Here is a 21,393-nt window from a genome sequence, read left to right as displayed (position 1 = left end):
AACTTTGCCATGAGTGCTCTCAATGTGGCTTGCAGCATACAGTTCTCTCTGCTACTCAGATTCTGCGCTCCAGTCTGTGTTCAGTTGTTTATTCTCTTTGTTTAAGAGAAGAAACTTTCCTTGGGTATTTCCCTGTATCAAACTGGGAACTTGAACCTTGCCTTTTTATTATTTTCTTTTATTTATACCCTGTTTGGTTTACAATACATTTCATCACTATTTTCTGTTTACCCTGGTTTTATAAATTTAATCACACCTGCATTTTGTGCTGCTTTTTGACTTTGACCTTTTTTTCCAATAATTTCCCCCAGAATTAATTGTCCACTTATTTTTCAGCGGCTTCTATTAATTTTGATGTTCGTCTTTTACAGAGCTGATTGGTGGGACTCCTAGCCTTAAAATCAACCATGGCTCTGGGACCCTAGTTCTCCAGTTAACAAATGTTGGAGTGAGTGACAGACGTTGGCACCGCCTTGATGTGAGGAGCAACAGCAAAGTAAGAGAAGTACAGAACTGCCATAGCTCCTACGCGATTGTCACTGACTGTTTCACTCTACGTGCGAGAGAAATGTCAGATTAGAAAACACGCTGCGGTGCCACGGAATTGTCAAGAAGCTCAACATTCATCCCCACATGCGGCTGTAATGACCTCTTTTTTCTTTCCCACCCAATTTAAAGGAAGTGCGCTTTACTCTGGATCGATGCTCCAGTGCGATTGTCATGGAAGCAGAGGGGGTGGATTCTTGGGCGATGACAGAGGATCGCTCTTCCTGTGAAATACGAGGGGTCACGCCCAACAGGGATAAGTAAGACCAATAATTAATTCTGGAAAGAGAAAATAGTTTGGAAAAAGTATCTGTATTTTCAGGCTTTATTTTTCTATCCCTTTGTGTGAACATTCTATCCTACCATTCATCCATCTGTAGATCTAGCTGGCCTTTTCGTGGCCGTACTGCCACGAAATTGTAATTAAAGAGAGGGAAACGCCATTAACGAACAATTCATTTTATAATTAGCATATGAGTTTAATATGTTCCTGTCACAGGTCATTTGGAAAAGATTCGTCCCTCCCTCCAACCATCCATGGTGTTTGCACAGTTCACATTTGAAGCTGGACCACAGTAGAAATATCTCCAATACATGTTTTATGTTTGTATATTTAAAACATGAGTTAAAAAGACACAGATAGGATACATTTGTACTTGAAAATTAAAATATGAAACACGAATCTACGTAAATGAAGCAGATGTGAACTAACTAACCGCTTTGCTTATTATTAACCAAGTGGTTCTTTTAATAAAAAAAGACACAAATTAATGGCTGTATTTTCAATGAGTATTTAATTGGACACAGGAAAATTTGTGGCTGCATTTGTTTTGAGTGCATGAGAAGTAACAGTGTGAATAATTCAAGAGAGCCTTCTTTAAACTGGAGTGTGGCTTTCTTTAGCAAGCCCAAACAAATCTATTTGTGTTTAGTTTCCACTTACTGTTTTTAAACCTAAACTGACGCATGGACCGGAGGGACATGCCCCATATCCTCACTGGGCAGTGTGAGGATTAGATGCAAAACTAGCAGCAGGGGAGGGAAAACTTACACTTTTCAAGATGTTTTGGATTGGTTGCTACTTTCAATGTAGTATTTAGTAGATGCTCTGTTTCACATTCTAATTTGCATTCATGTCTTAATGTTTTCTAAGTCACAAAATGTATGCCTTTTAGGTTTTACTTAGCAACTGGCATTGTACATTACAAATATAAGATAAACAAATGAAAGACAGAACAAAGAAAATTACATATTTTTTCTTCAAAAGTGTATCAAAGCAGTATCAAATTAATTTTCCATTTATTCTCAGTTAAATATCTCAGCTTAGAAATCAAATTGAATCTGTTAACTTAGAATCACGTTTTACCAAACAAAGCATCTTTATGGCATTTCGTACGTTAGACAGCATGTCTAACAGTTCAAACCCAGAAATTCTCATCGAAAATGCTGCTTATGTTTTTCCAGGGTTTATTATTTATTAAAATTAAATCAGATGGATACACAGGCTGTTTTTAGTTTCTCGTGTGCCACACTGTTTTCTCTGGGGGGAAAGAAACTGTTGATGATTTCCTGAAATGTAATCCTTAAAATGCCAATTAATTTTTGACTTCGTATCCTCATAGCATTTTGTGCTTGGTCACGGCTCAACTTGTTTACTACCACCGTGGACCTGGCTTGCCTCTGGACTCATTATTGTTGTTTCAGCTTAGCTACAATTTGAAAATTGCCACCTTACACATAATATTGTGATGAAGCTTTATTATTTTTTGCACACATATTATAAAGATTGTTAGGACTTGGAAAAACTCTCACTATATCATGTATAATCTGTTTGCTCTTTAACCCAGAAGTTGAACTGCACTTCAGCAATACAGCTGTCAAAATGGTATTGTAGCTAAACATCTGTCATGTCCCTCAAGCTTTATATGTCTATCTTTTTTCTTTTAAAAACTGAAAGGTTTATTCACTTTTAAATCTCTGAAAGCTAGTGCTGCACAGGTTGTGGTTGGAAGGGAAGTTACAACAGGGCTTTGAAATCTTTTGTTCATTTTGCTCAGACACTAAGAAAAACAAATGTTTAATATCCAGCCTGTTATTTCAAATACACATTATTGATTTCTTTCCATGAAGCAATTATGGGATATTAGCAGGAGTTTTGAACTGACAGCACACATAAAATCTAGAAGAAAAAAAAAACATGCTAAAATTACATGTTTTGTTTCTTAGAAACTTCTGTGCTCTGACTTCTGACTAATCTAGAGCTATCTGTTATTACTGCAGTATGAACTGTGTTTTGTCTTTTCCCTTGCAATTTTCTTTTCCCTTGGAACCAGGATTTTATTTATTTCATATTCATGAGGATAAAGTCTTTTGAACAGGCAAACTGTTTTTGGTGGGTGAGGAGAAAGCTGCTTTATTGATCTATTCACTCTCACAACTTTTCCTCAGTAGTAAGTGGCCACACGTCCACTTGACATAATCCCACCATAATGTTTTTTTTTTTTTTTTTTGTCAGGTAAACATTCCAATTTCTGTTTAAAACAATCATGGTGTTCCATAGGCTTAATAGGTTATTTATTAATAGACTATCTGTTGATAAACTTGTAATAAATGTATATTTTATTATAATTTTACAGATAAAGAGATTCATAAATAAAAAGCATATTTCAGTGAGGGTATGTTTTGACTTACCTTGGCGGAGAAATTATCACCTTGACATGTCTTGAAAGTAGTAGAGGAATCTCTTTCTGAGTGGATTTTGCTTTCTCATAAATGTAATTTACATACCAGTATAATGCATACTTTCAAAGTAAGAGGAAAAGAACATTAAAAAGGTGTCACATTTGTTTTCTGTACGTACAAAAAGTGATGACCGCCTCAGCAAGAACCGAAGAAAACTATGAATTCTAACAGACAGCTGGTATTGTATGTACATGTTACAACTGCAGTCTCCGCTTTATTTTTGTTGCAAGTTCTGCCTTGAATTGTAACCTTGAAAAGTTTCCCTTAGTACACATACTTTGGTTGTTTTTCATCCCCAGGTACCTGAATGTAAGCCATGTTCTGCAGCTTGGAGGAATCAATGAGAACATATCATATGAATACCCACAACTACAACACAAACACTATACCGGATGTATACGGGACTTGATTGTGGACAGCAAGGTAAAGTAAAAAAAGTGATCTGAGTTTAACACAACTACATGGCTGGACGAATAGGTGGCTCTGTTGTATTCCTTTAATCTGTTCTGTTACGACAGAAAACTTGTTAAGTTTATAAATAATACAATTTAGTAAAATAATTTATGTGATTTAGGTCTGAGTGATACAAAGGTTTCTTGCATGCATAATTTTTATTTATCAGTATTATTTTTTATTATTATTAATTGGAATTTAATATGCAATAAGTTTGCCATTTTTGTCGAGAATTTGGAAAAGTTCAGATCATAGTGTTATAACCTTGTGTCATATGTTTATTTCCAGTATTTGAGTTAAACCGTGTCATAACTTTGGATTTATTTAAAGCAATAAATCAAATACACAGCTTACTGTAAAATCTTGCAGAGGGATAACGCTACGAAATGTTAAGGAAGTGTGTGTAAACATTTGCATTTACAGAAAATGTATCATTCTGTCATTTAGTAAATATAAATATTTGTAATCCTAACTGATCTAAAACAGAATAAAAGGTAGTATAATGTAATGTCAGAAAGGGAGAAGAAAAGGGCTTGTCTTTGAGTGTATATAGGCTTTTAAAGGTACACACATGTGGGATTTGAAATGGAAACACGAAATAAAAATGAACGCGAGAACATAACATCGACCACATTGTAAAGGAAAAAGCAGCACATTAATTAATAAAATGAATACACAACCTGCATACCGTGCAGCAATTAAAACACATCAATATATAATCAGCCAGGAGCATAATAAACTGCACAAGGAGTTCAACAGTATCAACCAACGAACACACACAGATTTGCATTTGTTTCTATATTCTTACCAGAACACTACACTGACAGAACTCATTCCCGAGCGCATTACGTTAACGTCATACTGTTTTGGTCATTAGGATGATTAAAGCAGAATAATTAAGGTAAATACCAATGCCAACAAAACTTCAATTTGATGCCCAAAGACAAATAAAACTGTTGCCATGTCAACAAACAAACAAACAAACAAACAAACAAACAAACAAACAAACATAATGTACTCAAACATTCATATCCCCATCCCCCTCTACGATTACTGAATGTGCTACAACAGTTGGTTCTACTCTAATAGATACAACCTGATGTCTTTTTTTTATTAACACACTCCTTAAAAGCTTCAGATGAACAAACTCCTCAGACGTCCATTTTTATACCTGTGCTGACAGTTGCTGTTGATCAGCCGACTGCATTTTGCCGGTAGCAGCTGGGTGCCCTGTTCCATGTTTGTATGAAAGAAAGCTGAAGGATTGTTTAGTTTTCACTCACTGCGTCTCCATTCAGAAGTTCCTCCTCCTTTATCTCAGATAAAACTTATTTAATGTTCCATTTTAGAGTTTATCAAACACTGAAATTGATTTCACAAAAACAGCTTTTTGAAAGATTTGATTTTAATTTACCATTACCGTTTCTTTTTACAAATCTTTAATAAAACTATATTTTTTCAATTTCCTTCTTGTTTTTTTCATTCCTTCTTTCAGTGTGTCATTCTTCAACTCTCTTTCTCCTGTTTCTTTCCTTTTTATTCAATCTAGCTGCATGACCTTGGTTCTCCTGCCGAATCCTCCAACACTTTGCCCGGCTGCGGTCTCATTGATAACCACTGCGCCGACTTGGAGCAGCTTCCCTCCTGTGGCAAGCGGGGCAGCTGTCACGGGGAGTGGGGCTCTTTCAGCTGCCTGTGTGAAAAAGGGTTTACAGGCCCGCATTGTGATCAAGGTAGGCCCGTAGAGTTGCCTTTAAATGACCATGACGTTTTCAGTCTGAACCTCACGAGGTGTGCAGACCCAAATGGGAAAACTTGCTGGTGTGGGAAGATAACCCCGTCTTACATAAAGTGCTTTTGCACAGCCGCACACCCTCGCTGTTATTCCCTCATGTATTTCCCATGTGACAGCTGAATTAATTGAACAAGCCCTATTGTGCTTTTTTTTTTTTTTTTTGATTGACAAGTGACTCCAGAGTTTTCCTTTGACGGCCGGAGCCACGTTCAGCTGCAGCTCTTGTGGTCTCTCCCTGCAAGGCGGACCAGAGTCCAGGTTGGGGTCCGTACTCGCGCTTTAACAGGGGTCATCCTCAGCTTGCTGTCCCAGGAGCAAAGTGAATACCTGCGTTTAGAGGTGAGTCACGGCTGGTCACCCGCCTCCACCTTGACAGCTGCGATTGTCTTGTTTGTGAGCCTCAAATTAGGCCCTGCAAATGATTGCAGCAGATGCTTGTCAGGCTGTGAGTGAGTAATATCAGGGTTGGAGACATATGGGTGGATACTGAGGGGGCTGTTGACTGACATATGTATGTTCCTTACTGGCTCTTTGCCTAGATCTGCAGAGAGCCTTTTCGGAAAGTGTTTGATTAAAAATAATAGGCCCTCCTTATTCAAGGGTATTTTTGTTTCTGGATAAGGTTTCATAACCACTTTCATATAGCAAGGGAGTCAGTGGACATAGCAGTAAATGGAAGGTCAGATCTCTTGTTAAACACTTCTGAGTTCTGACACAGCTTATGTGGAGAAGTAAGCTCAGAGTCTGTGCAGTATGTCACTAGATGCAATAAAAACAGTTCCTTACAAAAGTATTCAGTTGTTCACATTTTATCACATTACAGCTACAATTACCTCTGTATGTCATGCATTTTTTTACACAACAGACCAGAATAAAGTGGAGCATAACTTTAAATTAAATAAAAAGAACACATGGTTTTTGCAAAACTGAGTTGCATAAATTCATTTTAAGCCTTCCTGCAATTCAAGGAAGTTTAGTACAATTTGCTGTAGTTGTACAGCACCAATTGTCAAAAAAGGTAATCTCAAGACGCCTTTAAAAGACTCCTGAATAAAATCCAGCCTCAGAGACCGCCTAATTACTAGACAGTACAGCTGTTTTAAGAAGAACTCAGAGGTTTGTTAGAGAAAATTAGTGTACAAGCAGCAACTTGAAGACAAAGGATAATATCCAGGGAGAAGTTAGGGTTTTTTTTCTATAAAACAATAACACAGCCTTTGAATATTTAATGGAGCACTGTTCAAGCCATCATCCAAAAATGGAAAATGGATGGTGCAACAGCAAACCCATCAAAACATAGTCATCCACCTAAACTGACAGGCCAGACATGAAAAGCATTAATAAGAAAAGCAAAAAAGAGGCCAGTGGAAAGTTGGGAGGGTGAATCTTTAGCCTGAAAAAAAAAAGACTATTAGTGGTGCATTCCACAAATTGGACTGCACCAATTTGTACAAGAGTGGAAAGAAGAGAGCTGGCGCAAGAAAGGTACAAGGTGCCGTGTTGTCAGTTTGCCACAAGCAAACATGTTCTGATCTGATGAAACCAAATTTGAGCTTTTTCCCTTCCATCATGTTATTTGTATTGGGATACTGTTAATACATTTTTATGCATCTTCGAAGATTTTAATCATAAAAACAGAAGCGAACTTTAGAAAAAGCAGCATTACACATATAATCAATTCAAAGGCCAACGTGTCTTAAAAAAATAAAAAATAAAAAACAGGAGAAAATTCAGCTTTGGGGTATCAAATACCCCAAAGCTGTGATGACAGGTCCATTGTATTATGTCATTAAGAGCCTTTGAGTATTGTGTGTTGTGTTCCCATATTCATGATAATCTATTTTATTTTTCTGTGTTAGAAAAGTCCAGTCCTAAATCTTATTATTCATACACAAAACTAGACAATCCAGGTTCTAAAATCCTCCACTTGTCTTTTGAGGTATGAGGTTGCCTCATACCTCATATGAGGCAACAATTTCAACCTGTAGATGTGCAAACGTGGTAGCCCTTAAAGACTTGAAGCTGCATTTACACAGAATAATGGTTTCCTACGGCACTGAATTTGCTGTCTACAAATTTACATAGTACTTACTGATTTTTGTTCTAAAAGTTTTGAAAACCTCATGCATCTTTTGCTGTCGCTGCTTTGAGCTGGACCATCATATTTAAAACATAAATTTTAAATTTAAACATGAAATAATCCCAAGAGGTACTAATACTTATTTTAAGGCACTGGATCTGCATACTTCCTTCAACCCAATTAGTTGACTGCTGCAGACAGTGTACTCTACTTCTTGTGTGTCGTCTGCCTGACACCATGCTGAGTGTTTATGATGGTGGTGTTCCCTGTCAAAGGATTTCATCTAACCAGCTGACAGGCCAAGTGAGAACAGTGCCTGGAAGTAACTGACTGGTAGGACTGTCACTCACAGGTCACCTGGTTGCACCGAAACTGTTTCTATTACGGATTTCACACTGCCAGTCTGCCGTTGAAAAAAGAACATAAAAAAAAAAACATCTCGTTTTTGTGCTGGCACTTATTTGTCAGACAGCACGGTTTAAAGCACCAGCCCTTGTTCTTTTAGTTTTCATGCTGCATGAGGAAAAAAAACAATAGTGTCCCCTTCCCTCGTTTCAGTCCCACAGTGACAGGAGAAGGAAAAGGCTGTTGACTTTAATGTGTGGTGTGAGGACTGTGGAGCTTTTCTGCGAAACCCTCTGTGGAACTGAATTGGTGAGCTGTATAAAGCTTCTGATGTCTGTCTGCAGCAAACACGCTGAAACATTTTCAGCCTTGTCCCAAAACACACAGAAACACTTGAACACACCATACTGTGTTTTCTGACTAAACCTTCTAATTTAAAGGGCGGCCTTTTTGCCCCAGTTTTCTTTTTCTTTTTTTTTTTTTCTTATGGATAGATATGGAATTGAGTGCCCACTGAATAAATAAGTACTTTTTCACACAGAGGTTACCAAGGGCAGGCTGGGTAGAAACTGCATTCGGTTCTCAGAGGAGTTCAGCCTCTCTGTGAAGAAAACATTTAGAGTAATGCTTGCTGAGAAGAAGTTTTTAAGAGGGTGTCTGGGATAAACTCCACAAGTAACTTCTAAAACGAGTAAAAAAATCAGATCTTTGACATAGTTCAGACCTCAGAAATATGCTGAAATATATTTTGAGAAGGGATGATTGCATATGACTCAAGGGATACTGCAGAAAGTTTATATAATAATTTGTACCTGTGTATTGATTAACCTTTTTTTTTTTTACACAATTTCTGCTTTGCACTACAGGCAAGATGAAGCAATAGGGAAATCACATTGAACTTAGACTTCTTTTTTTTTTCTATAAATGGGTGTGCGTCCAGTAGAAAGGGGCTCCTGCTGAGGGAGCAATAGTTAATGCATGCCGGGCTGACTGAATTATCAAGACCTACTGTTTCCAATTAAGCTCAGGACATGTACAAGCTGCAGTTATGGGAAGCCTCACATTGGTTTGTCCATTGTGTTCACTCATCCCTAACTGCTGAAGATAATTGTTGTTTCATGTATACCTTGCCTTCGGGATGACTTTGCCATGCAGTGATGTGTGGAGCAGCCTGGCAGAGCATCATTGCTGCAAAATTGCCGAATAAATTCTTACCGCTGGAATTTCCATCCCACTTTTCTGCCAGGTTTTACAGCAGACGGACTTGTATGGGTGCTTAAATTTCACAATTCTTGCCTTGCTCACCCTTAGCTGCCTTTTCCTCACCTTGGGAGCTGGCCTACTTCTTATAATGTTGTTATGCTCAAGAGCTGTTTTTTTTTTTTTTTTGCACATCAACACAGCGCAATATGGCAAGAAATCTAACTCTTGTCAGACTGTCAGTCTGCTTCGTGGCACCTCATTTTGCAATTTTACTCCTGAGTCTTGAAATCTACACTAAGAGAAATAGTGTTGTTGCAGCAGCTGACAAAACTGAACAGCTTGTTTTACAGCGGTACTCTAACTGCAGAGTTAGGATGCCTCAAACTCGGAGCAAAGTCTTGATTATCAAAATGCGTTCAATCTTTCACTTGGAGGATTTTTACGAAAGGTACCACTGTGTTTTCAGGTGATTCAAGGCCTGCTGGCTGTTTTCTACAACCTGGGAGACGGAGACTACAATATCTCACTGCCTTACCACCGCCTGGATGACGGGGAATGGCATGAGGTGGAGTTGGATCGGTTCGGCAGAGAGTTCACCCTGAGGCTGGATCGGGGCGGGGGTCGACTTGAAATCACCGCCTCACCCGGCCAGAGTCAGGAGATCATTATTGATCCCTCTGTGGTGATGCTTGGGAACTCTTTCCCATCAGGACACAACCGCAGCTTCTTTGGTAGGTTTCTGCTTGGAAAACTAAATGCATTGCTAACAACAAGTAATTTCTGTAAAAATGTCCTGCATTTTTTTTTTTTGACCTTCAAATCTTGTTTTCTGCTGGATTCTGCTCACACACAGTAAGACAGAACAATATATACAGTTGACAGGTGTATATGCCTTTTCAAATTTTCTGAAATGATTTCAGTGAGGCACAGAGAATTTAATGAAGTATCTCAAGGACCACTGACTGAAAGAGTTTTACAAAAGCTCTGTGTTGCCTCACTTGTCACTTTACGTAGAAAGTCATGTCTTCGATGATTTGCAAATGGCAGATACTTTTTTAATTCACTGTAAATCAGAGATGATTAAAGTTCTGGTCAGGTGAAGAAAATGAAGTAATAATTCCTTAAAGACTTGTAGTATTAACTTCCAATCTGTTTTTTCAAAGGAATGTGTCTCCCAGCTGAACATGCAGTGGATTTAATACCTAGACTTACCTCTTCCTGGACCTCAGGTGTTACACAACAAAATGTGTTTTGATGCCATAGTTCAAAACAAGTAAACACAGTATGTCAGTGGCACTGATATGCATTTACATGATGCAGAAGACTTTGTGCTTTCAACAGAGCGAGTAAACTAACCGGTAGAAAAAGAAAAAAAAAAAAAAACACACACCAGAAAGAAAAATTCATGCTGAGAGCATTGCCCGAGGCTGTTTGTATGTTTGGCAGTGTGAGAGCATTGGTCGGCAGGTATGTCGGCAAGTCTACGAGTGTTAGTGCTTGTGTGCCTGCATATTCCAGTTTACGCACTTGTTGCCGCGTAAATGCGTGCCTGTAAAAGATTTTTGCCCTGAGGACTAGCGTCTCCCTTCTCTTATTTCCCTCTGTGTTCGCCAGGCTGTTTGCGTGATGTGAGGTTTAACGGCCGCTCCGTTCCCCTGGATCAGGACCAGCATTCAGAAGGACTTCAGGTGCTGGTCGCTTCACAGGGCGTCTCTGTCGGCTGCTCCTCAGATGCCTGCAGAAAGCACCACTGCTCCCCTCCCTTGGTCTGCTTGGACCTCTGGAGACAGCATGATTGCAGGTGCTGCAAATATAGAGAATAAACAACCAAACGTTTTAAAGCGGTCTTAAAGTGTGCAGTCACGCTCGGCACATATTTGCATGCAGATCTCCGAAAACAAAGGATGCATCGGATTACCATACTTATGATGAAGTTAGAAATGTCAGCAGTCAATTTATACTTTTACAAAGTTAAAAACTATGTCTGCCTTTCTGTCTGTCTGTGCGTCCGTCCAACTATCTGACCTATTCTACATTTTTATCTTTTGTATCTATCCAATCTAAGTAATGGGGATCAGCTAAAAGGTGGCACTCGTTAATACTCAAAGGAAATGCAAAAGGTCATTTCCACATTCAGAGTAACTTCCAATAACTTGCAAATAATACTGAAATTTTGCTTAATGTGATCTTCAGCAAAGCCATGAATCAGCAAGTAAAATGTCAGAATGTCCCTTGAAAGGAAAACTTAATACACAAATCTGACCAGCCAAATGAGAAATTACTTATTTTGATCTGCTTAGGATCTCTGTGATGAACATCGTTTTTAAAATCTGTTTTTTAATAGTTGACCACAGCCATAAATCAGCAACATTAGAAATTAATTAGAATTAATTATAAGTACATTTATAAATAACTTGAGTTCAGTTTCTGTTATATTTATTGTGCCAACTAACAAAACTAGCAAAAAAATAAAAATCCCCTCACTTAAATGCAATCCAATTGATTAAAAAAATTATTGATCCATTTTCAAAACTAGTGCAGTTTTGCTAAGTCCAATTAAGGGGAAATATGTGTGCATTTTATCATGTGAGTCAGCAAAATGAAATTATATGTCCTGAGAGCAAAGAGCAAAATGTTGTTTGGGAAAGTATGGTAAAGTATGTAGTAATATTGGAAATAAATCGTCACAAAGACTTGACACTAAATAATTTGTAACAAACAAACAAATAAGTGTTTTCTGTGAGCTCATAATGAGTCAGTGGCACTACAAGCAACCTGTGACCAGATTTCAGAAGGGGAGGTATCAATCTCTATATACCAGCGCTATAAACAAGAGCACAACCACAGAGGGCTGTAAAAGTTACGACTAAAATGTTAAAATGTATTCTAAAATGTAAGGGCAGCCAATGCAAAAACACTAAAATGGCTGTAATTTATTGCTTCCTTTTTAGTGTTTGCCTTGTAGCTGCATCCTGGAATGAGTGAAGACATAAAAGTATGATTAATCATTTTAGGCTAATTTGTTTTACAAAATACTTCAAAGCTCAGAGATGTTCTATAGTTGGTAAAACCACAACTTTTTATTAATTGTCTTAAATGATGCTGCAAGGACATAGCAGAGAGAAACGCATACCTCCTGGCTAGGCATTTAATCAAGGATGAGATCTTACGTTATTCAGCAATAGACTGAATGTTACTATCACAACAACGGTAAGAAATGTCCAGGAATAAGTCTCAGGAGGTAGAATGTATAAAAGGATGATGCTAGGATAAAAGTAATAGGTTCCAGAGCTGAGCCCTGTGGGACACCCAATGCCAGGGTTTTACATTCAGAAATGATTTTGTTGGTAAAAATATTGTCATTTCTGAAACTTAAGGTCCACTCAGTCAAAAGTCATAAATCCCAGGTTAAAACATTTTTTTTTTCATGATGTAAAAATTATACAAAATCTTTTCAGATAATTTCCTACCTAAATGTAACGCATGTTTTGTATCTTTCATTAAACAAATCTGAGACTCATGGCTTTTCTTTGGGGTTCAGGTCAGAGGAGTTTGCTGGCTAATGATGAACTGGAGCACCACGGTCACTGAACCAGCTTTGGTGCCTTTGGCAGCATGAGCAGGCGCCAAGTCCTGCTGGAAAATAAAACCAGCATTTCCAATAAAAGGCTTGTCAGTAAAAGGAAACATGAAGTGCTCTAAAATTTTCTGCTATCCAGCTGCATTGACTGTGTACTTTGGCGTAGTGTAGCCACAGTCTCCTTGTGCAGCTCCCCCAAATTCTGGAGTTGATTTCACTTGACAATCCTCTCAAGGCTATGATTCTCCCTGTTGGTGGTTTTTCTAACCACACGTCTCCCTGTAACTCACTTTCTGTTCATATGCTTGCTCTGTGAACAATCAGCTTCTTAAGCAGTGACCTTTTGTGGCTTACCCATGTCAGGGTGTTGATGACCGTCTTCTGGATATCTGTCAAGGCAGGTGTTTTGAGTTGATTGGCTGATTAGGATGTGACACCATTATTTTCACTGGCGACCGTTTCCCCAGTATCCTAATTTTCTGAGTTACTGAATCTGGGATTTTTTTTTCTGTAATCATTAAAATTAGAATATATCAACATATGTGTGATGACTTTACATAATATATAAGTGATACCACTTTCTGAGGTGACTGGCAAGAAATATTGCGCTTTTTTTGTAATTTTCTTTTTTTTTTTTGAGATACACTTGAATCTACTGAAGAACTAGGCTATCCTATGTCAAAATACATCCAATTTTGGCAATATTTCTGGAATATTTTTTGTATGTGATTTAAGCTGCATGTCTCAGTAAAAGGTGACATAAAGGTTCTTTACATTATAACTGGAAGTCATAATTATACAACCGAAAATGACCGACTGACTAAACAGTTTGTTTCTAAGGTGGTCCAAAGTCAACAATTCTTAATTTCATAGCAGAAAATTAGAAGTCGTAGAGCTTTTATTTATGCAAGACTTGCATTTGAATGAATAATAGCTGACAAAACATACAGAAAACAATGCAGATAAAGGAGGTTTTGCGTCCTTAGTATGATAATTTTGTGTGAATGTTTTATCGTTTCTCGACGCGCCATTGTCCAACAGATGGCAACGAGGCCGAGCGGACCAGTTGCATGCAGAGTGTCAAATATTGAGTCAACTTTAAAGAAAAACACATACCAGCAGCGACTGTAAGAGTTTTGGCTGGCCCTTTAAACTCTACAGGATCACTAAGTCTCTTTGCTGTGATTTCAACACTCCAAACCAGTGGGGACTTTGGCATCCATATTCTGTGATTGCAGCACAGCCTCGGGATACAAAGCACTCAGAGAAGCAGGGGGCAGGGATGAGTGATATTCAGGGGATAGTTTGTACAAATATACTGGCGGACTACTGCTGCAAAGCCAATCTTAGCGTCCCGGTTTCTTGTTCCCTCTTTTTTTTTTTTTTTTTTCATTTCCAGTCAACGTTCTGTAACCTTCAAAGAACATATCTTTGAATCTGATAGAAGAGGTGTAACTCCTGAGGGATTTATTTTTACACCATCAGCTTAGACGCCATAACTCCTGAAAAATTCAATGTTCTTTTTTTTTTTTTTTTTTTTATTTGACAGCTTCCCAAGTGTCTCACGTGTCTCCTTTACAGTTCTTCATCTTCTCTGCACAGGTGCCCTCCGGGACACATGACCAGAGAGACCTCCTCGGGCAGAGCGTGCATCTACACGCTCTGCGCCAGCCGGCCGTGCCGACACGGAACGTGCGTGGCCCACTCGCCGTCGCGCTACTCATGCCACTGCAGCGAGGGCTACCGAGGGCGGCACTGCGAGGTGGCGCTCGCCGTGCTCCACAGCGAGGACGGCAGCAGCCTCAGCCTCAGCTCCATGTTTGCCATCAGCATCTGTGTCATGGCCTTTCTAGGTAGCTACATCGACTATGTCCTCTTCTACATATGGTGACCAAACATTGTCATCGTCTGTCTTGATTTCTTTTTTTTTTTACCGTCTTTCATCTTGTATTGTTTTGTTTGTTTTCATTGTCACTGTACCGTCATTCCATATTTGCTTGATCTGTATATAAGCTGTTTTATTTTTTTTTCTTCTCACTTCTGTTGACTCTGTACACAGCCGTATATTTTGTTGCTTTATTGATCTCTTGAGTTATGCTGGGATGTGTTTCTCTATGGGCAGTTGGTGAAAACAGGAAACACAGGATGGGAAGCATGGAGATAAGAGAAACACTGCTTGTCCTCATTTGTGATTCATAGGAAAACTAAGAAAAAATTATGTTGATATTTTGAGATTCTTTCTATTTTTCTGTTTTTCATGTCTGTTTACTCCGGTCACTTGCTGTCTAAACTTTAGAGGTCAGTTTCACTCTCTGCCTTACTTTCTAATTGGCCAACTTATTGTCTACCTCATCAATCAGTTATCTCCTCATTGAGCACTTTAGTTTTTTTTGCAGCTCATACAGCAGGCAAAGCAGAGTGGGGACATCTTTGTCCTCTTTATCGCTCTAGAGTGTTTTAGGTGAACTTGGAGATAATGTTCACTTATGTTTTTTTTTTGTTTTTTTTTAAGAATAAGAGAACAAAGCCAAGCATAGATTCTTAGCTGCATCTGAGCTTTGTACCTGCACACGTGATCCGACTGCAGGTATCCATTAAATTTATTTGGCTTTTACATGAGAGACCAACATAAAGTAGTGCATTATTGGGAAGAGCCACAAAAAGATGCATGGCGTTAAAACACTGTTTTTGTTTTTCAAACTGAAATCTGAAGACTTTTAATCTGATACAAACCTCATCAAAACAGGTCAATTTATTGAATATGGCAGTATTATAATGGCCTTCTCAAAGCTCAGACTTGTATCCACATCAAAACTGGTGCCAAACCATGTAAATTAATCTTGTCTCCATACAGCCAGAGTGAAATTAAGCTATTTTGCAAAGAATAGATAAAAAAAATGCTGTTGCTAGATGTGCAAAACTAGGGGAAACATCGCCCAAAAGACCCACAGTTATAATTATGAATAAAAAAACAGAATACTTGTGCTGAAAAATAGAATACATAGAACCTTGTTGTAATTCGACAAAATATGAAAAATGAGAAGGAGACCCAATTATTTTGCTCGTCTGTCCGTCCGTCTGTCTGAAAAGAAAGATGTCAAGTAGAAACTCAAAGCTGCTTCGACAGAAAATAAAGTTATAGAATATAAAAGGTGTGGGAGATTGCGTGCCTTTACCAAAAAGTTTCTCTTTGAAGGCTCATCAGATGATCTAAGGCTGCACTCTGACACATGTGAGGTCATGAGTTCAGATCTGTAAACGGGAGAGCGGATTCTGAATGCTTTGTAGTTTAAGAGCAGAATCTTGAAATCAATAATTATAAGATGAGGGTTATGTGCTCTCTCCTTTGTGCCTGCTGAGAAGTGAGCAGCTGAAGTTTAGAGTTTTATTGCTGATGCTAATGTTGAGAAGGTTGGGCGAAACTTTGCAAGTACAGTAAATATGAAAAAAAATACATAAATATTTGGGTTTTGACGAGCAAACCAGGCTCAAAGCAAGACTTTGTCAATGTGCTCTTGGATAAACTTTGTTAGACACTCCTAGGAAGGTATACAACTGTTCCATTTTATCTTAATTAGTGGATAATTGCTGTCGCTGTGGTTTGCTGGAGTCCCTGATCCCTAGAAATGGCTTTGTCATCCTTTATACATGGCTAGATGCCAGTGAATCCATTTCTCACCCTTTGTTGAAATTTGCCTAAATTGTTGCATGATGTGCCACTTTTTACGTGACACTCTATACTTTTGAGGGTCACATGAATAAAACCTTCAAGATAACAATTGTGTGCTTAAATATCACTTGATCAGTCAAATCAGTTATTTATATGCCGCCAAATATATCAGTGTGAAAAGATGTTCAGTGTCATTTAACTTTAAGAAATACTTATCAATTTCAGAGACAGCTATTTGGTCATATTTGAACAGTTTAGTGGGTAGTTTTATCAATATTTCCTCCCATAATCGGCCCTTTGAGATTCATGATATTAATATGACCCCAAATGAAAATAGGTTTGGTAAAATCCTGTTTCATTGATAATTCTAAAGGTCAGAGGTCGGGCAGCAGTCAGGTGGGCAACTAATACAATTGAACCAAAAAGTTATTTCATGATTTAACCCTACTGGGGTATCAACGCGATGCTAAGGAGGAGCGCAGCAAAAGTCATGATCAGGGAAGCCGGTGGGGTTGACCCGTCAGACCGTCAGCTTCTGAAACCACACACACACACGCACACACACACAACAAATATACTCATAAAAGCGCAGACAGGGTCAGTGTGACTCCACCAGACTGCGCAGTGTAAAAAACTTATGAGGTCCTCATAAGGTCTCTTAAGAAGGTCAAAGGGAAGGCAGTGATGTTTTCTTATATTTTCCTTCAATTTCTTTTTAATTCTCATTGCACAGGTTTGAAATGAAATTTTCTTTGCACAGCTTAAAAAGAGCACCCATAACAGACCTTGTCTTTCTCTTTCTTTTCTCAGTTACTCTCTGCAGTGATTATTCATGTAGTACATAACATTTAAAAAAAAATAAGCAGGAGAATAGCCAGTGATATTTACAGGTCTAAGAGTTTAGGAGCAAATTAACTACATATCGAGCTCTAAGGAACATCAGTTAAATTGTTTAGCAGGCAACACAAAGGGCATCAGATAACTGATTATTCAAATGATATTTCAGCTCTTAACTTGAACTGATGACACTTGCCCTCCTTGTTGTAAACAGATGAATAAAACTGCATGGTTGATGGTTTCATAAGCTGTGTTAAGACCTAATAGGATCAAGATTCAATATCTACCCACATCTGCTGCCAGAGGGTTTTTTTTTAAATATGCAAAAATATTTCTACTTCAATTGTTTAAAAAAAAAAAAGATGGAAAATCCTATTCGGTAAAGGTCGAGGAAACGGATAAACTAATTGTGTTGGGATCACATAAGGAATTTTGTGCTTTTTTTTGGTGCTCACGAAAATAGAGAGACAAATAGCCTACGTGTTGTTGGACTGGCTTCCCTCTGAAAGGCTGTGTTGCTGTTTATGAGTCTTTGTGTCATATGAAACGCCTCGGAAATTCAATATGTACTGTCCCTGCCTATAACTGACTCGACGTTCCCTCAAGGGCCATGTGGCCAGTATTAGGTGATCAGTAAAGTTGTCTGCGATATTTGATAATTAATTCAAAGCTGATGAGGTGTGGCCTTGGCTTCATTCATGGAAATTCATGAGCTACTTGCAATGCCAGCCTAGAAAGAAAAAAAACCACTGAAGCAGTTTGTCCGTGGTTGCAGATGAGGCGTTTATATTCACCGTGCAAAAAAAATAAAAATTCACCTCAGCAGGAATCGTGGGCTGCTCCGTAATGCAATTTGGATCAGGACTAACACTCGTTGGTGAGTGTAATTACATTTTCACAGGTTAGAAAAAAAAATAACAAAACAACTCAAATCTTCCCCCTCAACTGGAAGCGAGCGGAATATTTAGTTGTGTTGGAAAATAAGATTAGTCCTGTCCTTTAATTTAGAAAACAGCTGCTTTTACGGCACAAAACAACAGTTGTTTAATGATGATCCTCAGGCTCAGAACCACAAGAGCCACCGCTATAAATGCACTCTCAGTAGGCTTGGCTGAGGCTGCTGGCTGGATGCTAGATTACAGGCGACTCTTACTCCGCCTCAACGTGCATTAAAAGTTAAAATCATCATACATTATTAAGTTTTACATACAGCATCCCAGGCCAAGCGGAGTGTGAGATCGGTGGAGGTTATTGACCGAACAAGATCGTCTGACCACCGCTCATTAGTCAAATATCAACTCTGACACTGTGTGTTTTGATGAATAGAGGAATTAGTTGTCCAGATGGGCTCGGTTCCAAAAGCCATTGTGTAAAGTGCCGCCTTTTTTTTCACCTTTCCCTCCTCATCCCTGAAAAATGTATAAATAAATTATTTCCCAACTCTTCCTCATTTCTCACCTGTCTCATTTCCATCTTGATCAGTTTTTATTTCTTCCCATTTCACCTCTTTTCCCACTGATGTTCAATCTGTTTCATACCTCTTCCCCCCCTCATTGCTCTCAGACTGGAGGCGCAGCGCAATGGTTAAATTCAGGGATCGTGCTTGGTTACAGTTTTCTCCACTCTCATTCATAATGCACAGTCCAGTCCAGTCTAACATCATAATGCCCTGTTCATAGTAGTGGTTAGAGGGCAGAGGAGCAGCAGTGTTATAGATTGACGAATGACTGCGATGTTTGTGCTCTACCCTGTGGGATATTGATCTCACCGGAGTGTAGCTGCACATTCACTCGCACTCAACTCTGCGTTGCAGTTGCTACGGGTATAGAGCAACCAGTGTCTGTTTACCTATATCTAATTTTGGGTGCTTGCAATGGAGAGGGGGGCCGCAGTTTAGCCTCAATCTGGCGTCCATCTCACTCCGCCGCCGTAGTTATGTGTGCAGCTCAGGTGATGCTGGAGGGAAGGAGGGCCTGCAGGCTGCACCTAGAAGGCCAGGTAATCCTGGAGGTAAGGATAAGAGCTGCCGTCGGGCTGGCACCTTATCAAGATTCTGGTGTTTTCTTCAAGGCTGCTCAGGCGTTAACAGTCAAGGAGCCAGGTCAGCTGATCAATACTGCTCTCTCCTCCACCTCGCACAGAGGACGGTCAGTTGGGGATTTAAGAGGAATCCTTCAAATCTTTTTTCGGTCTGAAATGAGAGGAGCATAAAATAAAAGTGTGTAGCGCCTTCACTCCACCGACTACAACCTATTCAGTTCAATTCGCCTCATCTATACAGCAGCAGTCCACAGTAATTCTCACCTGAAGGCACGTTGACACTAACAGATTCGTCTTGTACACAGAAATATATGCTCGTATCAGTCCAATCGGAAGGACAGAAATAGATTCAAAGACGTGCATTCTCATTTGATCCAAGTGACGGTACGTAGCTGTCATAAAGTACAGTCAAATTCAGTTTAGAATGATGTCGGTTGGCAAAAAGTTTTTATAGTAAGGACGTCTGACTGCATCGAATCATTGAATTTGCAGCGACCAAAGGTGTGCGATATACAAGCACAAATTGGGGAGTGAGTGATTCGTATAAAATGAGCAAATGATGGAAAATTGATTCTGAAACAAAAGCACAGCAAACAAATTCAGTCTGCTCACAGTAATGCTCAGAGGAATTAAATTTATTCAAAAAATATATATAACAAGGGGTCTGACCTGGAGTAAATGCACACATATTTTAAATAAATATAAACCCCATTCTTAGCCTGGTCAGTGTTCAACTTGATCTCCTGAAAGAGCCTGGTAAACTAAAGACACTGAAATTAGTATGTGACTAAAAACCTTTCAAGGGGGGTTATTAGGCATTTTCCAGGCACATAGTAAAATCAAGTAATCATTCAGTGTTAGTGAAAATGTTGTATATATCAAACATGACTTGGACATAATTTGACTCCTTGAAATTGGATAAAGGTGACACAGCTGGATGGAAAGCTGTCTCAGGTGCTGCTTCTGTAGAAATAAAATAGCAGATAGAAAAAGTAAAGGTAAAATCAGCAATGAATTGAAAGTAAGGCATAAGTGGAGAGTAGCAGGAGAAAGTAGCACAGTGAAGAAAAGTGTTCAGTATGTCCCGTATGCCTATTGCAGCTACAGAGAGAGTCTAGGTTGACATAAGTTACTCTATGTTTGATCAAAAAAAAGGTTTTGTTCCAGTTTTAAAAGTAGACAGCTCCTCTTCCTCACTGAGAAAAAAGCAATGATTTTCAGTTGGGGGGGAAAAAAAAAAGATTCCTCCACCTCTTTCTTGTGCAGATTACCTCTATAGGAGTTGTGTTTTTCTGCTCGTGTGACCACCAAAAGAGTCATTGCTTGTATTATTTTCCCTCAAAGCAATTGCTTTAAAAATCCTAATGCCATTATCTCACATTTCTCTCAAGATTTTCAATTAAATCACTACTTAGCTCACTCCATGTAAGATACTCCAGGTGAAATGGATCCCATCTTGCGAGCGAGATAAAAGCTAAGACCAGGAGGAGGCCAGAGAGGTGCTGGGGAAAAAAACAGAAACAGGGAGAGACTTAATGAGTGAGAACGAGGGAAGCAAGCAGGGAAGGACATTCCAACACGCAGCAACAACAACAACAATAAAACACGGAGAGCGAGAACAGAGAAAAGATTCAAAGCAGTGAAAACAGATAGCAAAAAGAAGGAAAAAAAATGAACATGAAGGATGGCAAACAGGGTGAAAATATTGGTTGAGATTAATGGGTTTTAAAGGTCAGTCCAGAATGTTGTATAATTCAGCACACAATAGATATGATTGATGTGTGTGCTTCAGGACCTTTTCCTGTTCGGCTTCCGCGGTATTCCTCCCCACGTTTAGCCGAGCCACTGAGGCTCCCGAGTTTAAGCTGGGAGGAGTACAAATTTATTTAATAGGCTTCCAAGGAGCTGCGGTCTTTGATAAGACAGGAAACAGAGAGGCAACATCAAAGAGAATGGGTGGAAAGGTTGGTGCCTCCATTTCCACGTTTGTTCCATTAGTGCCTCTTAACTGTATGCCCAAGGTAGCCAGCAGGCCTTTCGGATTGAATCACTGTTACGGCTTTCGTATTTGTGATGCATTATGTGTTATTTGTTTCATATAA

The 21,393-nt window shown here is 38.9% G+C and overlaps 1 protein-coding gene and 1 long non-coding RNA gene across 2 annotated transcripts in view; one reads left to right on the top strand and one right to left on the bottom strand.

Annotated features, from left to right (window-relative positions):
* The window catches only part of LOC103466206 (neural-cadherin-like), a 132,225-nt gene that overhangs the window by 107,919 nt on the left and 2,913 nt on the right, over positions 1-21,393 (top strand). Inside the window, exons 24-31 of the mRNA XM_008411644.3 lie at positions 372-496; positions 679-806; positions 3,588-3,711; positions 5,291-5,474; positions 5,709-5,875; positions 9,631-9,895; positions 10,779-10,965; positions 14,347-14,597. Of these exons, the coding sequence (XP_008409866.2) occupies positions 372-496; positions 679-806; positions 3,588-3,711; positions 5,291-5,474; positions 5,709-5,875; positions 9,631-9,895; positions 10,779-10,965; positions 14,347-14,597 (1,431 nt within the window). The remainder of the gene's footprint in view (positions 1-371; positions 497-678; positions 807-3,587; positions 3,712-5,290; positions 5,475-5,708; positions 5,876-9,630; positions 9,896-10,778; positions 10,966-14,346; positions 14,598-21,393) is intronic.
* On the bottom strand, positions 19,909-21,340 carry LOC108166369 (uncharacterized). Its single transcript, XR_001776705.2, has 2 exons — positions 20,712-21,340; positions 19,909-20,254 (listed from the first exon to the last, which is right to left on the bottom strand). It is a non-coding gene; the product is annotated as an uncharacterized LOC108166369 (long non-coding RNA).

This window comes from Poecilia reticulata, chromosome 6 (assembly GCF_904066995.2).
Source record: "Poecilia reticulata chromosome 6, P_reticulata-male-v2, whole genome shotgun sequence".
Lineage (NCBI taxonomy): Eukaryota > Metazoa > Chordata > Actinopteri > Cyprinodontiformes > Poeciliidae > Poecilia > Poecilia reticulata.
The sequence above is the reverse complement of the archived record's forward strand: the minus strand, read 5'-3'. Positions and strand labels throughout refer to the sequence as shown.